The sequence below is a fragment of the Pezoporus occidentalis genome, unplaced genomic scaffold (genome assembly GCF_034315485.1).
Source record: "Pezoporus occidentalis ecotype Australia unplaced genomic scaffold, CSIRO_AGI_Poc_V1 ctg81, whole genome shotgun sequence".
Classification (NCBI taxonomy): Eukaryota; Metazoa; Chordata; class Aves; order Psittaciformes; family Psittacidae; genus Pezoporus; species Pezoporus occidentalis.
Window position 1 is genome coordinate 9,963,688 of NW_026916170.1, and position 14,902 is coordinate 9,978,589.

Genomic DNA, 14,902 nt, shown 5'->3' on the forward strand with positions numbered 1-14,902 from the left:
CAGTTCCCTTCGGCAGCCGCCGGCACTGCGCGACACGCACGCTCGCTCTCCTTTTTCTTCTCTCTTTTTCCCTACACACGTATGTAATTGCCCTTTTCCTCCACTAGAACGTAGCCCCGCCGGGGCCCCGGCCTCCAGGCAGCGCTCGGCCCCACCGAGAGGCAGAGCCCAGGGCGGGGAGCTGTGGGGGGTGGGGGGAAGGCGTCGGCCTCGGGTTTCCCCCCCTCCCTCCGTGAGACCGGGAGCGTGTGCGAGCGGGCCGGCCAAGCTCCTCCCCGCCGCGGGGACGTGCACTCGCTCGGCGGACCATGGAGGCGGCGTGGCGGCGGCTGCGGGCGGGTGGCGGAGCCAGCGCCCGGCGCTCCGCGGTGTGGCTGCTCCTGCTGGCGGTGGCAGCGGCGGGAGGAGGCGAGGCGGCGGAGTCGGCGCGGCAGCGCGGGGACGAGCAGTGTCATTATTACGCGGGCGGGCAGGTCTACCCCGGGGAGGCGGCTCGTGTGCCCGTCACCGACCATTCGCTGCACCTCAGCCAGGCCAAGAGTAGGTGCCGGGCGGGGCTGGGGCTGCCGGGCGGCGGGAGCCGAAGGGGGGCCCTCTGTAGCTCTGAGGGGCCGGGGCTGGCGGGAGGTGTCCGCAGTGCGCCGTGGGCTGAGGAAGAGGGGCAGCGCCACGTCAGGAGGGGTGGCGGCCATTTCACACACACACCGTCCTGTCCCCTCCTTCCTCCGGGGGTCCCTCGGGGTGCCCCGGTGGCGAGGCTGTTCCCCGGCGGCCTGGCGGCGCTGCGCGAGAGCAGACTCTGGCCCTGCAAGGCCTCCCTGCCTGGGGGCCATAACGTTTTGGTTGCGGGTGGCCCCCGCGGCGCTCAGATCTCTTCTTCTCCTTTCCCTTCCCTTTCTTTCCCTTCCCCACGTCGGCTCCTGGCCGTAGCAGTGAGCGTGCTGCCCCCCAGGAGGCCTCGGAGGGGAGGGACGGTTCACCCCCCCTCCCAGTCCCATGTTTTTATCGTGGTGCACTGTCAGCGAGTTTACTGTTTCACGGACATTTAGCACGGTGTGGGATTCCACAAACAGCGACTGAGCTAAGGGAAACGCTTTAAGCAATATACAGGAGTGGTTTGTGCTCGCACTGTGATTAGAAATACCGAACAGTCACCTCTCGTAACGCTTGCGGGTTATTACTGGGCTTGGTTTGTCGCTTGCCTTTGTGCCTAACCTCTCTTGTTGTTTGAATACTTTATGGCAGAGCTAGGTGCAAACATCTTTAATGGAGGCACAGCGAGATGCTCAGAGGCGTTATCTGAGTTCCGGTGGTCAGATGCTCTCAAAAAGTCCCATTCTGCAGAACACAGAGTAGAGAGAAGTCACATTGAAACAATCCTTGCTGTAGGAATTTACTGGTTCTGCTGAGCCATGGTCTAACTTTCATTTTAAATGTTTGCAAACAGATACTATGAAAGAAATAGAAACACAGCCAAGATATTTGTAACCAATACTGTTTGTATTCTCCACCCTCTGTAATTGTCTGAGATGCTGTAATAGCATCTCAGACAAGTATCACAGTATCACAGTATGCTGGAGATTGGAAGGGACCTCATCTAGTCCAATCCCCCTGCCAGAGCAGGAACACCTAGATAACGTTACACAGGAATGTGTCCAGGCGGGCTTTGAATGTCTCCAGGGAAGGAGACTCCACAACCTCCCTGGGCAGCCTGTTCCAGTGTTCCGTCACCCTCACTGAGAAGAAGTTCCTTCTCAAGTTTAAGTGGAACCTCTTGTGTTCCAGTTTGCACCCATTACCCCTTGTCCTATCATTGTTTGCCACTGAGTAGAGCCTGGCTCCATCCTCGTGACACTCCCCCTTTATATATTTATAGACACTTATAAGGTCACCCCTCAGTCTCCTCTTCTCTAAACTATAAAGACCCAGCTCCCTCAGTCTTTCCTCATAAGGGAGATGCTCCACTCCCTTAATCATCTTGGTTGCCCTGCGCTGGACTCTCTCCAGCAGCTCCCTGTCCTTCTTGAACTGAGGGGCCCAGAACTGGACACAATATTCCAGATGGGGTCTCACCAGGGCAGAGTAGAGGGGAAGGAGGACCTCTCTCGACCTACTAACCACCGCCCTTCTAATACACCCCAGGATGCCATTGGCCTTCTTAGCCACAAGGGCACAGTGTTGGCTCATGGAGTCCACTAGGACCCCCAGGTCCCTCTCCCCTACACTGCTCTCTAGCAGGTCGTTCCCCAACCTATACTGGAACCTGGGGTTGTTCCTGCCCAGATGCAGGACTCTACACTTTCCCTTGTTATATTTCATCCCGTTATTCCCTGCCCAACTCTCCAGCCTGTCCAGGTCTCGCTGGATGGCAGCACAGCCTTCTGGCGTGTCAGCCACTCCTCCCAGCTTAGTGTCATCAGCAAACTTGCTGATAGTACACTCAATTCCCTCATCTAAATCATTGATGAATATATTAAATAATACCGGTCCCAGTACTGACCCTTGAGGCACTCCACTAGTTACAGGCCTCCAACTAGACTTTACAACTCTCTGGCTTCTCTCCTTCAGCCAGTTCGCAGTCCACCTCACTACCTGGTCATCCAGTCCACACTTCCTCAATTTAGCCGTGAGGATGCTGTGGGAGACTGTGTCAAAGGCTTTGCTGAAGTCAAGGTAGACCACATCCACCGCTCTGCCATCATCCATCCACCGTGTTATTTCCTCATAAAAGGCTAAGAGATTGTCAAGCATGATTTCCCCCTGGTGAAGCCATGTTGACTGCCCCTCATAACCCTCTTATCCTTGATATGCTTTAAGATGGCACCAAGGACAAGGTGTTCCATCACTTTCCCAGGGATGGAGGTGAGGCTGACCGGTCTATAGTTACCCGGGTCCTCCTTCTTGCCCTTTTTGAAGACCGGAGTGACATTTGCCTTCCTCCAGTCCTCAGGCACCTCTCCCGTTTCCCAGGACTTGGTAAAGATGATGGCGAGTGGTCTAGCAATGACTTCCGTGTTTTTAACAGTGTTTTTAACCTCCTCAAAATCCCCTTAACTGAGAAAGGGGTCAAGACACAAGGTATTTTATTTAGTTTCTTTTCCTTCTCCCTCCTAATCTGAAGGTCAGTTGAAGAGAACATTTTGTTACAAAGAGATTAGATTTGGGGTGTCACAATTTCGTAAGGAGCAATGTATTTGAAACATTTTTTTAAAGCTTGAAATAACTTGGAGATCAATCATTGCTTTCACTAGAAAATAGTCCCATATGTGCAAAGGCTCAATAAAATACTAGAAGTCCAGGGCCTGATATCTGATCAGAAATAATTCTGCAGAAGGCATAAGAGATTAAGATACTTTCTTCAAAAATGTGAACTGAATTTGTCAGTCGTAACTGCTGACCCTCTGTACTTGTATTGCTGCATCCCTTGTGGGTTGTATTGAGTGAAGCCAAAGACGACTGACTTGACTGTCTTCTGCATCACAGGCACCATCAGTCTGATGATTTGGGGTGGGTTTTGCAGTCCTTGTTATACATCCTCACTATATTTTACAGCTGTGGGACGTACTAAGAAAAGGCAAGCCAAACAATGCAGTCATCATCCAGATAATAAAGATTCCATATATTTTTCTCAGCAGCATTTCCCTAATTTCCTAGAGCTGTATGTCAATGTCCTTGACATCACAAGTGCATTCACATCACCTTGTATCTCCAGCATACCCTGTCCTTTTTCTCAGAATTCACATTACTTCGTTGAGGAAACAAATGCCACTCCAGTCTTCATAAAGGGCAGGAAGGAGGACCCTGGGAACTACAAGCCAGCCAGAAGGTGATCAGGATTAGTCAGCATAGGTTCACCAAACAGAAATCACACTTAACCAATCAGCCTTCTATTGATGGTTCTGTTCCTTCTGGCTGGATAGATGAGGGGAGAGCAGTGGATGTTGCCTATCTGGACTTCAGCAAGGCTTTCGGCACCATCTCCCATGACATCCTCATAGGCAAGTTCAGGAACTGTGGGCTCGACAAGTGCATGGTGAGGTGGATTGAGAGCTGAGGAATGGCAGGTCTCAAGGGTTGTGATCAGTGGCACAGATTCTAATTGGTGACCTGTAACTAGCCGTGTCCCCTAAGGGCCACTGCTGGGTCCAGTATTGACTTGCTCATCAGTGACTTGGGCGAGGGGACAGAGGGACTTCTCAGCAAGTTTGCTGATGATACAAAGCTGTGAGGAGTGGCTGCCCCCAGAGCTGTGCTGTCATTCAGGGGGATCTGGACAGGCTGCAGGGGTGGGCAGAGAGGAACCTTTCGAAATTCAACAAAGGCAAGGGCAGGGTCCTGCACCCAGGGAGGAGTAACCCACAGCAGGCTGGGGGGTGAGCTGCTGGAGAGCAACCTGGGGGTCCTGGTGGACAAGAACTTGTCCATGAGCCAGCAGCAATGTGCCCTTGTGGCCAAGAAGGCCAGTGGTATCCTTAGGAAGAGCAGTGCCAGCAGGTCAAGGGAGGTAATACTCCCTCTCTACTCAGCCATGGTAAGGCCCCACCTTGAGTACTGTGTCCAGTCCTGGGCTTCTCAGCACAAGAGAGACGTGGAGCTCCTGCAGCAAGTCCAGTGAAGGGCTACCAGAATGACTAAGGGTCTGGAGCATCTCTCATACGAGGAAAGGCTGAGGGAGCTGGGCCTGTTCAGCCTGGAGCAGAGAAGACTCGGGGGATCTGATCAATGTGGATAAGTATCTGAAGGGAGGGTGTCAAAAGGACAGGGTCAGACCCTTCTCAGTGGTGCCAGGCAATGCGACAAGAGGCAGCAGGCATGAACTAAAACACAGGAAGTTCCACCTGGACATGAGGAAGAACTTTACTGTGAGGGTGACTGAGCATTGGAATAGGTTGCCCAGGGAGGTTGTCAGGTCTCCTCCCCTGGAGATATTCAAGAGCCATCTGAACACAGTCCTGACCAATGTGCTCTAGGTGACCCTGCTTGAGCAGGGAAGCTGGACTAGTGGTCCCTTCCAGCCTCAACCATTCTGTGATTACTGTGAAAATAGCACCTGGCAGAAAACTTTTTTAGTATTTTAAATTCAAGGTTAATCCATTTTGATAGGACTAGCAAATATGCTTCATGTGTTTTAATTGGATTTTTAAAAAACACAACTATGTTCAAGTTACAATTTACTTGAGAGTTTTAATTTAATAAATATATACTGCATTTTTAGACATTTATTTCTAAACATGCTGCATGTATTTTTTTGTGAACTTGAATTCCAAGTAGTTTTTCATAGTTAAAAAGCAGCAAATTGAATTTGAACCATTTTATGCTTTTACACTTTCGGTTCACAACAGCTATCCATAACAAAATAGTTAAGGTTCTTGAAATGTTCAACAGCTTCCTCTTCAGTCTAACAGGTGTACTGCTGTGACCTGATCATGCACACATGTGGTTTGTTCAGTATGCTCAGATAAGGTTTGTGTGGCCTTGGTTAGTGATTCATAAGGCCCAAGTATAAGCACTAGTTGGCCAAATTATTTACTTTCCATGTGTACTGAAACCTACATTTCTTCATCCTGTAACCTCCGTCTCAAGCGGTAAGGCAGTTTCATTTTGTAACTGTGTACAGTAGGTTGTTTTCAAGCAGGAAGGGGAGTAATGGTTGTCCTTGCACACATGCTATCTAATGCACAGCTTTGAACACATGCTTTGGATTCTATCTTTTAAATGAATGTTCTTCGTATTTCAGTCTCTAAACCAGCACCTTACTGGGAAGGAACAGCAGTCATTAATGGAGAGTTTAAAGAGCTGAAATTAACGGATTATGAAGGAAAATATCTTGTCTTCTTCTTCTATCCTCTTGACTTGTAAGTAAGTCCACTGTCAACATACCAAGACTGAATGCAGCTACGCTAGACTTGTAGTTCATTAATTATTCTTTTCTTTGTGGGTCTTGTTTTTTACTTTGGTAAGGGCTTGGGGGAAAAGAAAGTGATGGAAGAAAATATATTCTTTGCATTTGTGTTTTCATCATGCATTGGTAAAATTGTAACACAATCTTTGTTCTAATAACTGTCTCCACTAATTTGTGTCTCCACATAAAAAAAATAACCTTCATTCTGTAATACCCATCAGGCAGCCAGTAATTCTGTATGCTGCTGTAAATCATTGCTGCAAATAAGAGACAGCATCCCATCTATACTGGGGGATGTATCCAAGAGATGGCATTTTCCCTTTAAGCTCATCCCATAAAATCCTAAGAACACTTAACGTTACCTTTCTTTATTTAGAATTCAGTAACTTCCCTGGTTGGGTAAAAGCATCTCTGCTTTCTACCAAACAAGCCCATTCTTTTCCACAAAATGAAGAGGACAGAGATGCCTAACTACCTTAATATTACAAAGGAAATAACCCAGCTCTTCGCCCTTAGCTTCGAGGCCCTAGAAATTGTGATCTTTACTACTCTATTTCTTCTGTAGTGGAAAAAGTTCAAGTCAAAATAGTTAAAACTTGCAGACATGCACAGTAACAACAAATTATAGTATGGGCCTCTGGGGAAAAAAAAAAAGGGCTTATTGTGCTTAAATTCAGCCACTTAATATTCATAAAGTTTAAAGGCAAGTAACTGTAAAAACACATGAACCCAGATTGTAAGCTAACTGTAGCTTTATAATCTTCAGTAACAAATCATTTATACAGCTAAGCTAGAGTCTGAGGCTGCAAGATTTGTCAGGCAGCATTCAAGCAAAAGCTGAAATCATTTATAATAAATCCACCATTTTAAGTTAAACAGAGAACTTACTGGATGCTTCATGAAATTCTGATTTTATCTTATCTTACATTATCTAGTACATTTGTGTGTCCAACTGAGATAATCGCCTTCAGTGACAGAATCGAAGAATTCAGAGCAATAAACACCGAAGTAGTAGCATGTTCTGTGGACTCAAAGTTCACTCACTTAGCATGGTATGTATCTTATCCTTGTCTTTCAGTAAAAATTATTCATGAGTCCATCTTAGCTGAAGAACATTATTGCAGATATTTAGCCTATGTAGGTATATCATAATGAGTAAAAGCATGATGCTACTTATACCGATGTTTAAAATATTTTTCAGTGGTAAAAATTTTTAACCCTAGTCCATGAAAGTGCCTTTATCTTTGAAGCTTGTTCAGTATGTTACTTGAAATATATTATGTCTCAGTCCAAAAAATACTATGAATACACAAAAAGAGGTAAGAATACAAGTATCCGTCAGTGCATTACACTGACCAAATTCATGAGCACATTAGTATAAAGGACCTATGACTGATAAGAAAGAAGTTGTTATTAATGGATATGGCAAAAAATCTACTGAACATTTTTCTCAAACCATAAATAGTATTCATCTCTGTGTGCAGAATAAAAATGTCACTTGTATTAAGTCCTTCTGTCTGTGTTGCTCTGGTTTGTGACTTGTAAGTTTGTGTAGGGAATATAAATCTTCATGAGAAATACATCTGTATCTCATTTCCTTCAAAGGATTAATACTCCCCGAAAACAAGGAGGACTTGGACCTATGAAGATTCCACTTCTTTCAGATTTGACGCACCAGATTTCAAAAGATTATGGAGTATATCTGGAAGATCAAGGACATGCGCTTAGGTATTTCACTTGGTTAGAGTTATTTTTGGGGGTTTGGGGTTTTTTTCCTAGGGTAGTACTTACTATTTTATATTTAAAAAAAAAAGCATTTTAAAGTCTTTGAGAGCAGGTTTTACTTGGGGATTCATGCCAAGAGACAAAATAAACATTGAAGAACACAAAAAAATAAAGGTTATAATGAGTCAGAAGAGGGGCTGAGGTTAATATCCTGTTTAGCAGCCATTAACATCAGTGGATATCTAGGGCAGGGCAAACAGAATTCCCCAGAACTGCAGTTACTCAGAGCCCTCCCAAGTCCAAGTGGAATCAAGACTAAAGGTAACTAATGGCTTCAAGAGATATATCTTTCATAAACTTGATTAGTTGCTTTTGGGATCCCTGTAACATCATAGCATCTGCAACATCCCCTGGCAGGGCCTGTCAAAGCATAGTTTTAGGTACTGCAGAGAAGTAGCCTATTTTGGTTTTAACTTATCTGCAGCTTGTGTCATCTGATATCCCACATAAAATAATAGTAGGTGACTAGCATTCTAACGTGTTGGGCATTGTATGGTGTTTGCAGAGATCAAATTCCTCCTGTTCAGCAGACATAAAATAAACACAACACTGTAATTAGTTCTGTTTCCTAACACACAGCAAAAAACTGTTTTCACAGAGGCCTTTTCATTGTTGACGATAAGAGAATCCTTCGACAGATCACGATGAATGACCTTCCTGTTGGGAGATCAGTGGATGAAACACTTCGTTTAGTACAAGCATTCCAGTACACAGACAAACATGGAGAAGGTACTCTTTCAGATACGTTCATGTTGAAGATTGTTTTACTTATACTGCAAGCTGTATTTGTAGCTTTTTGGAAGAAAGGTACTTGGTAGCATTAGAGACTAGTCTCATGCATTGAGTGAAGTGGCTTGATTGCCCTGCTACAAGGACCCAATATCTCCAGAGGTAGTTTCTAGAATAGTAATTCACACTGTGCCTCACATCCATGAGAATGCAGTACATAAAGCATTCCTTAATCTGAATTAAGTCCTTATGTACCATCTGTCACAAGCATAAACCTGCACAAAACATGAGGCCATGAAGAATCAGGCCAAATATTTCAGTACATTTGGCATACTACAATAATTGAGATGCAGGCCATTCTTGTCCTGTGTCATTTACTGAGGATCTGTGACAGGTAATTGAGAGCGATTCATATCAAGATACACACTGATACTGTGGAAGTTAGACCGCCATTACTTGTATTTTCTTTACAAGTGCTATGTGATTATCTTCCCCTGACAAAGCAGCTTTCACTTCAGATCATTACTTTGCTTCAAGAATTCATATTCCCCCAGTTCAAGCATAAGGTGAACTTTTCACATTCCTTTAAATACTGTGTTTAAGAAACACATTAATTTATGTAAAGATTTGTTTAAATGTTAATACAAATGTTTAGCAGCTTATCTTCTATTTCAACTCAATTTCACCCAGCATTTGAAAGTACCTTTATGTGAAGGTACAAAATCATTATTATGCTTTCCTGTACAGACTTAAAAAGATATATGATGATACTTAGGCTACATGCAGTTCACAAAGGAAATTCAGCCTCACTGAGTTACAAAGTTGTCTTACAGAATATCGATCTCCAGAGCAGCACATTTTTTTCCATCTTTTGCAGTAATGATGAGAATAGCCTCCCTAGACACTTTATTGGATTCTTTGCACAGAATAGGAGAAAGAGTTCTCCACAATTCCTAACTGTATTTGTGGCATTTTGTCTGACAGCACACCTGAAAAGCAGTGTAATATGGCATAACTCACTAGGGTAAAGCCTCGGAGGGAGAGCTCTGAACAGAAAAGAGCTTCACTCCAGAATGTGCAACTGTACAGGTGGTCACAGTAAACTGCATGTTAACTGCACCCTCTAATCCCTTTACTTCTGAGCAAGGCTTCAAATAAAATCACTTGATCTCTTGTGGAATCTTTGAACTGATTTCTTTGTTAAAAAGTTCCCCTAGCATTGGTTTTCAAGGAATGTAGGTCTCTGTGTAGTCACCTGAATTTAATTAAGAAACTTTTGTTTCTACTAGAACAGGGGCTCATTCTCAGATACTGCTTTGCCAGCACTTTGTCTAGAAGGGCATGAGAATTAAACGAAGGCATAGATATCCATCCAGAGACAGCCAGTTCCCAGTTAACAGGAGTGGTAGGTGGTATCAGGCATAAACTGTTACACCACCATCCCATGTATAAAGAAAAATGCATATTTATTAGTTACATATATTTACATGTGATGCCTGCATGCTCTTTTACTTCAAATTCAGAAAGAGAATATCAAGTGTGCAAAAGTGTATGTAAATATACTTTTACTAACTTTGTCATTTTTCTTTTCCAGTTTGCCCTGCTGGTTGGAAACCTGGCAGTGAAACTGTAAGTCACTGCTTATATTTAAATGCATATACTACTAAAAAACACTCAATTATTATTTCCACTATAGCTAAATCCAAAATCTTTGCAACTTTCAGTTAGATGATATGAGTAAACTCACATTGTTACAGTTACAGCTTTCGGATTACGACCGATTTCATTAGAAGCTCAATTATGTCTAGTGTAGAATTATAATTTCCCTCACACTAGACTTATTCCAGTTGTTTCAATTCCCCATGTGAACAGAACTTTCTTAAGCAGCAATGAGTTTGTGCTCAAGAACTTGTTTCCTGTTAACACCTGATGGAAGAAGTTGGAAACTCTCGAGTCTGTCCTGCCTTCTCAGGTTTTGTCCGTATCAGTTCTTGGTTCTGTCAGGTCTTACTGTGGATCCTAGGCACTACCCAAAAAAAGAAAGACACAAGGTCCCAGGCTGCTGTAGTATCTGACAGAGCCAGTGTGCCATTAGAGCTCCAGCAGAGAGCATTGCTTTGCTGCACAACAGCTCTTCCTCCTTTGCTACTGTTCGCCTACATGTAAGAGGACAAGGAGAAAAGTGAGGGTTCAGACAAACACCCATTTAAGGTGTTCGTGTTCTGTGGCTTTCATCAAGCCTCAGCAGAATAATGAAACTTTCACTAGAGGGCTGAGCTGCCTAGTTCAGATGAGCTCACTGTCATTTATTTGAGCATGTGGCTTTCTTCTGAACCATTTGGTGATGACAAAGAGTTGTTGTTTAAGAGCTGTCTCAATCAAAAGCAGGTCCCAACAGCCTCTAGGCAGAGTAGCCATTGTTGTAACTAATTGATAGTAAAAACACTGGAATGTTAAAAACTGTGTTTCTTTGCTGGAGTACTTCCTGGGATAACTGGAGGCTAGGAATCACCTCTTTCAAGCTAGAGGAAGAGCATACTGAGAGAAACTGGATATTAAGACTATAAGATGAAAGAGGGTTGGCTGGCATAACAAACATATTTTGGCACTGGGAAGTTAGGCCCTCCATAACCATGGATCACCTAAATAATACAATATTAACATATTTTTAAAAAAACAGTCTAAGAATGCTGAGATTAACAGCTTTAGTACTATCAGTTTAAAAATCTAGAACAATACATAAGCATTCTCTTTCTCCTCTGTGCAAAAGATGCAGATAATCTAAGTAGCAAAGTAGTTCAAAAAGCCTGTCTCAAAGATGTAGCCATGCCTTCTAAATGTGTTTGATTTAATTAGATCAAACCAGAGGAAGCCATGAGAGTGTGGTGGCCAAGGGAAGAACTGTAAGTAAATCCTAAGACTGCTGATTACAGACGTTAATTGATTAAAATCTTGCTTTGGGGGCAAGGAACATACATGTATGTGCTCCCAACTGCCAGAATTCTTCCTTTGGTAGGCTGCACTCTCTCTTCCCCCAATCAGTTAAATCTTTCTGCTTTCAAGTATCTTCAGAAGTAAAGAGTAATCTAGTATCAAGTCAGCTGATAAATTACTCTCCAGTGTTGCTTGTGGGTTGGCCTTAATACCATGTTATATGATGCTGTTCTGGTTTTATGGTTTGTTGTGTTTGCATGGTTTTGGTTTTTGACTAACATTTTCACTTTCTTTCTTACACAGATAATTCCAGATCCAGCTGGAAAACTGAAATATTTTGATAAACTAAACTGAGGCTCGCTCCTGTTGAATTACATAGGTCACATTCCGTTTGATTTTGCCAATAAAATTTCATTAATTTTGTTACTTTCCTGAGTTTGACTAATATGTAACTGCAGTAGACTACTGAAGGCCTTGTTGCTTAAACAGGAATCTAACCTGTGTGAAGTCCAGGGTGAGCAGAACTCCACTGAGCCCAAGCCTCCCCCATCCACCCCTGCAAGGGGAGAGAAGTTCCCATCTACATATAGAGGGTAAGGGAAGCACAGCAGGACCAGCACCAAACACCCAAAGCTCGTACTGTGCTACCAAGCCCCTATGATCTCAAGAGGGGAACAAGTAGAAAGCCAGTTTTTTATGTTACCAAGCTGTAAATCAGATGCTTGAATTTTATTCAGGATTTTGTTTACAGCTTTTATAAATCCTGAAACACCAAAAAACATCAACACAGAGAATGTTCAAATAACTCCAAGCAACTGCAGCGTGATGAATGCAGGACAGGCTGTTACATGGCTATTCATAAGCAGCCCAAGGCAAAAAACAAACCTAACACTTGTGCCTGCCCTAGAAATGGTGCTTGTGCCCTGAGCTGAGAAAATAAAACAGGACTGAGAACACTTAGTGACTGAAGAAAACCAAGGCCATCTCCACACCTTGAACATTGCAGAGTTAGGTCCACAGCAGTGTAGCTATGTCAAATTTGAAGGCCCCAGCCCTCTAAACACATGTGGCAAAGAAATGATTAGCTAATGGATGAAGGAAATGATTTTTTTTTTTTAAAAAAAAAGCAGTTTAATGGGGATGAAAAGTTTTAGAGAAATAGTCCTTAAGCAAAGACTTGAGTCATCATGTGACATACTTGAAATGAAAGATTATGTATATGGAAAAAGAAAATAGGGTTTTTCAGAGATCTGGACATGCTGATGGAGAAGTTTAAGAGAGAAAAAAGAATGAGGAAAAAAGAAAAAAATGTTTGAGGTGGGAAAGGTGAGAGTTGACCAGGGAAACAGGGTGGAAACAAAGGCAGATCCTTAGTTACACACTGCCTCCAGGAAAATGAAGGAAGGAAAAGAAGCGAAGAAGAGATTCCTGAATGAGAGAGTAACATTGGAAATCAGGGGGAGGAAGAACCCTGAAATCTGTGGGTTTGGGATCATTAGTATTTCCAGAGATGCAAAACAACTGGCAACCTAAGGATTTTGCTTACTGTTACCTACAAAAGCTACTGCACTGTAGCAGTGCAAGACCCACTCCTCTTCCACACACATCACTAATTCTTGCAAAGTGCTCCAGTGTATTTTCTATGCAGGTATCAACTACAGCTTCCACAAAAGGAGTCCCTGCTTTCTCTTTCATGAAAGCTGAATATTTGCCTTTTTATATTCCCATGAGCCCATGAAGAGATAATCTCTCCCACAGCTAGGTAAAACTGCATTTAGAGGAGTCATTACTGTGCCCACCAGGCAAAGGCTGAACTGAATGTGCAGTACAACCAATTAAACGTGCAGTAAGTTTGGAGCAGGTTTCTAAACTGAAACCCTTGCTCAGTGGCCCATACTGCACCGGCTCCAGCAAGCTTCTTCCCAGAACACTGCGCACTGCAATGTGGCTGCAAAGGATCTGTGCGCATTTGAAGAAGGGCTACTAGAAACTGTTCCAGTAATTCTGAGAAAGTCATTTTATTATTTTTTAAGCACAGAAACAATAAAACCATTTGAAACAAAGTGCTTTTTCAGGCACTGTGCTCAGCCAGTCCCACAGAAATCTTCTTTTATATCACCACTGAGAAGGTATGCGGAGGCAATCCAGCTAGCACACACTTCCTCCTCCTCCTCACTGTATTCCAAGATGTGATGGGCACAGAAACATTTACCTCCCACTGCAGAGCCACAGCCAATTACATAGAAAGGTTCACTACAAGTGAGAAGACTTTCTACCAATATCTTTAGGCACAAGCCATGCTAATGGCTAGTCACAGACAGCAGTGATGGGGTGGCCATTAAGGTGCAACATAAGCTCACCATTATGTTAAACATTTTAAATTTGAATGTGAGATCCAAGAAAAATTTTCTCTCACACACAAAGGTACAGAGCGACATGCATAAATAACACCCTTGAACAAAGACACATTTAGCCTCTTATCAGAGAGGGTAAAAACTTGGAGTTACCTTCTTGGAGTAAAAAATACTTGAGCACATACTCTTTGTCTTTCTGTTTACTCCTGTATATGTTTGTATATCTTTTACATATATGTATATATATACACACACTTTCTGTGCAACTGTACATACATTTCTTTATCTACTGTGATAGTGGTATGCATTTAAGTTATGATGAACTCTGAAAACACACTAATTTTTCTAAGCATCTTCATCTGTGGTACTCATTTTCTTCCTACTCTTGCTCCCTACTCTACTGCATATATTTTGCCTCTTTCATCCCTTCCCAAAGCTGAATTGACAAATTACGATATATACAGCTGAAGAGGCATTAGAGGAAGAACTTGGTACCCCCTTAACCTACAAGCGTTACACAAAAGTGACCCAGGTAGGACCACTGGGTTGATGTAATCCTTCAGACAGTCTGACATAGATCCCTCCACTTCCTGCCTTCCAGAGTTTCAGTTCAGTGCCTCAGTTCTTTATATGTGTGGTCAGCTAAGCATATTCAGCTTCAAGAGGTTTTTTTAAAGGATAAAAATAGAAAATACAATATGTATCTACATTGTTATAACTGTAATAAAAAGACTGTAACAGCATACAGCTGGATCAGCACTGGAGTGTGTCTGAAGAGAGGAACTCCATGCAAGGAACCAAGAGCTTGCTATCACTTCAATGCATCCAATACAGATCCGGCAATGCCCCTGTGCCTCCCCTGGAAAGATAACTAACTTCTGAAGGCAGCCAAATGTTAGGGAAGGCTGATGTATAACACACTGATTGTTTCAACACTCACCCTCCTTGCGGGAGTACCAATCAGCTGTTAGGAGCCATGACCTTCATGCTATCCTAGCTCCAAAGGAAGCTCATCTTAACTGTGAATTTCTCAAACTTTCTAACTAAAAAAAAATTTCAACATGTTGCTTTACTTTATCAACCTGTTTTGTGCATCTGTGCTGATTCACATAACTTCTACATACTGCTTCCTGATTTCAAGATTTTAAACCCAGCAGGGAAGCCAGAGTCTGTTCTTGTGTATTGTAAGATGTCATAT

General features: G+C 43.2%; 1 protein-coding gene across 2 annotated transcripts; it reads left to right on the top strand.

The window, feature by feature from the left end:
- Positions 1–263: 263 nt before the first annotated feature.
- On the top strand, positions 264–11,776 carry PRDX4 (peroxiredoxin 4). 2 transcript variants are annotated; one of them, XM_062603683.1, is made up of 8 exons: positions 264–540; positions 5,738–5,855; positions 6,838–6,954; positions 7,508–7,630; positions 8,286–8,416; positions 10,011–10,045; positions 11,273–11,319; positions 11,654–11,776. In XM_062603683.1, the coding sequence occupies exons 1-8, from the start codon at positions 309–311 to the stop codon at positions 11,655–11,657; spliced, it is 807 nt and encodes a 268-aa protein (XP_062459667.1). In that variant the 5' UTR covers positions 264–308; the 3' UTR covers positions 11,658–11,776. The 2 variants fall into 2 exon arrangements, with proteins under 2 accessions (XP_062459667.1, XP_062459666.1); XM_062603682.1 differs by lacking the exon at positions 11,273–11,319.
- The last annotated feature ends 3,126 nt before the right edge of the window (positions 11,777–14,902 follow it).